This window comes from Populus alba, chromosome 1, assembly GCF_005239225.2.
Source record: "Populus alba chromosome 1, ASM523922v2, whole genome shotgun sequence".
In the NCBI taxonomy this organism is placed as follows: Eukaryota; Viridiplantae; Streptophyta; class Magnoliopsida; order Malpighiales; family Salicaceae; genus Populus; species Populus alba.
In genome coordinates this window covers 32,936,649-32,942,531 of record NC_133284.1, presented here as the reverse complement: position 1 = coordinate 32,942,531, position 5,883 = coordinate 32,936,649, and the positions used below count along the sequence as shown (strand labels likewise).

Here is a 5,883-nt window from a genome sequence, read left to right as displayed (position 1 = left end):
TTAGGCTTTTTCCTCAAAATTCAAATTTTCCTTCTAAATAGGGCTCTCATCCTTCAAAAATATACTGCCAAAAATCCAATCTTTGTATTTTTAACCTCCTGGACCAATTTTCTGACCATTTTCTGAGCGCTTCCCCCCTTGTTATTTTTCTAACCTCTTTTGGCTATTTATTTTATTATATATATTTTTTTTTGCGGGGATCAAAAAATGGATTACAACAATGTCATTGTTTTTCAAGATTAGCATGGTTTTACTTAGAGGGAGAAAAATCTAGTCATAAGTCATAACACTAATCACTCTCGCAGTATAACAAGTGGGCATGTATTTAACCATTAGGTGGTGGACAATGATAAAAACTTAGGAACAAAAGGTTTATTTTTTTCTATGATCTCAGATTTGAACCCTAGATTGCTTATATGATAATGACTATTGGAAACTTACATAATCGTTAACTTCAGGGTACATGGAATTAATCGAGATACGTGCAAGCTGGGCCGGACATCCATGTTAATCAAATAATAATAATAAAAAAGGAATATACTATGTAACATCCTCTTGAAGGAACAAGCATTTCGCCTAAACTAAAAACAGTGTCGTCACAGAGTCACTGAATCAAAGCAAGTAGAAACAAAAAGAAAAACGATGTTGCTTCTTCGATCCTCGATTCAACGAGGTAAGCAACTTGCGCGGAACTAATCATCAATCATCTGTTTTATTTCACTTGTTACAAAGTTGATTTATTTTGATTCCTTTTCTTTTGGTGTTTCAGCGAGAAATCTAAAGGCCTTGAAGCCTTCGATCTTTGCTTTAAGAAGCTCTTATTGTTTCTCTACTGGTGCAGCTGAGCCTTCTTCAAGCCTACCTTGCCCTCCGGTAATATACCCATTATAAATCTATACGTACACACGCATATGTTCGGTGCTTTATGGTCTGTTTGGTTTCTCAGGAAGTTCTTCATAAACTCGAGAAACTTTTCTTCAGTTTTATAATTTCTTACAAGTTTGTGTGCTGTATCAGAGAGTCCCCAATCTTATTGGAGGAAAATTCGTTGATTCGCAATCATCTTCAACCATTGATGTGATAAATCCTGTGAGTATATATTATTATTGCTACTATACTTTTCTTTGTTTTTAGTGATGATTGAAAGTTGTTTTGGGTTTAATGGATTGGTATATGGGGTTAGGCAACACAAGAAGCCGTGTCACGGGTTCCTTTGACTACGAACGAAGAGTTCAGAGCTGCAGTCTCTGCAGCAAAGCAGGCTTTTCCGGCGTGGCGTAACACGCCAATTACGACTCGTCAGCGTGTCATGCTCAAGCTCCAAGAGCTTATTCGTAGAGACATTGTAAGCATGCTAGAATTTTTCGTCATTGTTGCTTTTTATCTGTATTATTTTTAAATAGGTTTCGTTTGATGGTTAGAATTACTGTGATCTTGTTCTAGGACAAGCTTGCGATGAATATTACTACTGAACAGGGGAAGACCTTGAAGGATGCTCATGGAGATGTGTTCCGTGGGCTGGGTTAGTCTTCTTCGTCTTTTATTATTTACTGTTCCTAAAGTCTCTTTTGGTTCAAAATTGTAGTTGATCGCATATATGCTCTCTCAATTTGAATTTTTTCTCTTATAGAGGTGGTGGAACATGCTTGTGGAATGGCGACTTTGCAGATGGGTGAGTATGTCCCTAATGTGTCAAATGGAATTGATACCTTTAGCATCAGAGAGCCACTTGGTGTATGTGCTGGGATTTGCCCTTTCAACTTTCCAGCAATGATTCCCTTATGGGTAAGCCTTCAGTATTCTTCTTCGCAATTTTTTCTGTCCATGCATATTGGGATGCCTGCTATATCATTATTACAAAGATGTAACTTAAATCTTTTTCTTAAGATGAAAGGATGCAGTTAACTGGGCCAACTTCTAGCTTCATCTTGAAGTTGATCATGTTTCACAAGTGTACAAACATTTAAAGCTTTTCTGATTTGTGAGCAAATCTTGAGTTTCCAGAGAAAAAAAAATTTAAAAATGTGTTCTACTTTTTGGCTGCAGATGTTCCCTGTTGCCATAACATGTGGTAACACCTTTATATTGAAGCCATCAGAGAAAGATCCTGGTAAGGATTACCTTGTCTATATTCTGTGCATAATATTTGGAGCATTATCTCTTCAAGGTACCAGCGTGTGTTAAATTCATAGGTTAGAAAGATACTTTCTATCTTCTCTAGTCATATATATGTGATAAAACTTTGTTTAGAAGTTGGTTACCATGAAAATAAATAGCCTCCTATGAGTATTGGAAGAACCTTTAGCTCAGAATTGTAGGACTTTCCTTCAGGAGACCCCTTTAAGCCAATAATATAAGTGTTTGGAAGCTTGAATTTAGTATGTCAGATTATGTGCTCTTGTCATAAGTGGTGTTTGCCTTGCTCTTTTTCCTGTTGAAGGTAACTGTCCACTTTGAACAGTTAATGGAAATTGTTCAATTATTTCAAAATTGTCCTGCCTTATTATAGGTTTTCTTCTCTTAAATTTTTTAGTAATGTAAAGAAACATAGTTTTGAAAGTTCAGGAAAATTCAGTAAAACAGTTTGGGACTAAAGCAGTCCCTGCATAAATGTTCACTAATCACAGTTCCAACTCCATTCATATTCTGCACAAAATAATCAATCATCTTACTTTTATTTGTAACAGTAACTTCGTTTTTCGTGTTGTAACAGGTGCTTCTATAATACTTGCTGAGTTAGCAATGGAGGCTGGTCTGCCAGATGGTGTCTTAAACATTGTTCATGGCACCAATGTATGGTTTTGCTCAACAATGAACTCTTTTTAGCTTCTTAATCTTTATCGTGTTTTGGTAGCTATATCTTCCTAAGAAAATAAACTTGAAAAATTGGATTTTATTTAATTGATTCTAACTTATTAAGATTTTGCAGTTTCATTTGCATGTTGGAGGGCTGTGATATAGTGGAAATTGCCTGAGATATGATCTTGTGATTTTCATTTGTTTATGTGTCTTTAACAGCACTGTTTTTCTAATGTGTTTCCATTTGTGGCAGGATGTTGTTAATGCAATTTGTGACAATGACGACATTAGAGCCATATCATTTGTGGGATCCAATACTGTAAGTTACGCACTGCAATATCCAGATTTTGATTCTACTTAGAGTGTGTTTGACATTCTGGTAGAAGTTACTTTTCAAAGTGTTTTTGCTTAGAAATGCATTAAAATAATGTTTTTTTTAATTCATTTTTGATATCAGTATGTTAAAATGATCCAAAAAAAATTTAAGCAAATTTTTTTAAAAAACAATTTTGGCAAACAGCTTTTTGGCTGCATTGCCAAACACTCTCAATCTTTTTATGGTCTTATATTTCTATCCCAAGCATTCTGTGGAAAATGAAGATCCTGAACAAGAACAGATTTTGGTGGCTAACCTTTAAACTTATTCTCCTGTTATTTTTGAGTGGGGAAAACATTCTGGAGATCATTGCTCTTTTCTGCCACATTGACATGTTATTACTTAAATGATAGTCACATTATTTCTTGATTTTTTGCTATCATATTCACAGGCTGGTATGCACATATACTCAAGAGCATCAGCTAAAGGGAAACGTGTACAGGTAAGTTCACATCATTTTTTTAGTAATAACTATTCAGTGTGTTAGGAGCAATATGGTTTTTTCACAATGGTTGAAGTTGGAGTCAATTGGCTATCTGTATTCTTTTGTGCAGTCTAACATGGGAGCTAAAAATCATGCAATCGTTTTACCAGATGCCAATGTTGATGCCACTTTGAATGCTTTAGTTGCTGCTGGTTTTGGGGCAGCGGGACAAAGATGTATGGCACTGAGCACTGTAGTTTTTGTTGGAGACCCACAGTCATGGTAAGTTTGTTTCCAATTGAAATCCACAGCTTGTTAAATTGATAACTTCTAGCTGAACTTTCCAAGTAATCTGCTGCCAGTTAGCTACTGCAAAGGAATAGGATATCAAGAGAATGATTTTTCAGCTATGTTATGGAAGCTGGATCAGTTTTAGTAGAGCCACAATAGGATACAGCTCCTTCGTTGAGAGCTGACACATGCATTTGTAGATGGGATTTGAGGCTGGACATAAATTGTAGCCTTTATCACTGTTTACACAGAGGGGCAGCATCCCCATTGCATGGACAAATGGGGCTTTAACATGCATGTTATACATAGATTGCATCCCCTTGCAGATGTTTACTATGTTGTTTTGTACGATTAATGGAAAATAATAGCCCCTTGGTGATTGACCAAGATGTAACTGTATAACAGAGAAGTTTTTCAAACTTTTCTAGGGAGAATAAACTGGTGGAACGTGCAAAATCTCTAAAAGTAAATTCAGGAATGGAGCCTGATGCAGACCTTGGTCCAGTGATTAGTAAACAGGTATGTTTCAGAATTATTCCTAACCTGCTCTGCACCACCATGATCAAATCTTTACTTGGAAATCTTATCTGTTCGTACAGGCTAAGGAGCGAGTGTGCAGATTAATTCAAAGTGGTGTTGAAAGTGGTGCCAGGCTTCTTCTTGATGGAAGAAATATAGTGGTATGTTATTGCATTTTTGTTTTGTTGTTGGGACCCGCTACTTATTTATTGTATATAATGGTGGGTAAAACTACCTGAATATGCAAGTCAGACCAGAAACACAAAATATATGGAAGTCATAGAGTAATTTAAATATGGCTGGTAGAGCAAATAGCATTCTCTTCGTTGTAAGGAACTGAAAATACATTAGGACCAATATTCTTGGAGCTCTTTGATTTCTTTGTGAAGCAAGATGGGTAAGGTATTGAGTTCAAGTCCAAAATATGTTAATCTTAAACATACATGTTCACATTAGCTTTGTGTTTTTGTTTCTTTCTTGCAAGGGTGCTTTTACTCCTTTTTATGATTCATTTTCAATTAACTTTAACAGAAAGAGACTTTCTACTTACTGATTTGTTTATGGTGATAAACAGGTTCCAGGATTCGAGCATGGAAATTTTATTGGTCCTACCATCTTATCTGGTGTCACAGCTGACATGGAGTGCTACAAGGTATTATTTAACTTCTTTTTTTGTTGTTGTGATTTTGGAGACCAGACTCCAAAAAATCTTAATTCATTAATTTCCCAAGTGGATGGAGAAGTAGACCTCAAATATTGGTGAAAAATTGACTGATCCACTCTCCATACATTTCCTTTGCAGGAGGAAATTTTTGGCCCAGTATTTCTTAGTTCAAGATCCCTCTTACTAACTGGAATCAAAGAATTAGTAGATCTGTTTTGCCCAAAATGGGAATGAGCTAGGGTTATGAACTTATAATCTATAACCTAGTCGATTTCATGATTATAAGTTCATTTCATACCAGACCAGACCGGAATAGGCTTATATATATTCTTATTATGAGAAAAGTCATTTGAGGTGTGTGTGCGTGTGTCTACATATATATATAAGGCATCTTCCAGATAATTCAAATCGAAGCAATTAAATGTCTGACTTGGGATTATATGACATGACCGATCAATATAAATACTCTAACACTCCACCTTTGTCATATATTACATACATCACACTAGATATATATATCTTATTCATGGACTACGACTCACTTTCAAGATGCCTTGGTGGTGAAATGGTAGACACGCAAGACTCAAAATCTCGTGTTAAAGAGCGTGGAGGTTCGAGTCCTCTTCAAGGCATAATATTGAGAATGCTCATTGAATGAGCAATTTAATAAGAGATCTTGGATTGAGTCGGTATATCAATATCGATTTGATCTGAAATCTCTTATTGAATTGGAATAAGTTCGGTCGCAGATCACAAAATATTGGTGGCCTTCTCTATCTAATGAATAATGAATGGGGAGTCTGCTCTGAA

At 35.8% G+C, this 5,883-nt stretch overlaps 1 protein-coding gene across 1 annotated transcript; it reads left to right on the top strand.

Moving 5' to 3' along the window:
- Nucleotides 1–513: 513 nt before the first annotated feature.
- Nucleotides 514–5,475, top strand: LOC118040266 (methylmalonate-semialdehyde dehydrogenase [acylating], mitochondrial). The gene is made up of 15 exons (XM_035047160.2): nucleotides 514–673; nucleotides 770–873; nucleotides 1,018–1,089; nucleotides 1,184–1,345; nucleotides 1,444–1,522; nucleotides 1,631–1,785; nucleotides 2,047–2,110; nucleotides 2,714–2,793; nucleotides 3,053–3,118; nucleotides 3,567–3,617; nucleotides 3,730–3,881; nucleotides 4,319–4,409; nucleotides 4,490–4,570; nucleotides 4,984–5,061; nucleotides 5,212–5,475. Exons 1-15 carry the CDS (start codon nucleotides 643–645, stop codon nucleotides 5,305–5,307), a joined length of 1,362 nt encoding a protein of 453 aa, XP_034903051.1. The 5' UTR covers nucleotides 514–642; the 3' UTR covers nucleotides 5,308–5,475.
- Nucleotides 5,476–5,883: the final 408 nt, after the last annotated feature.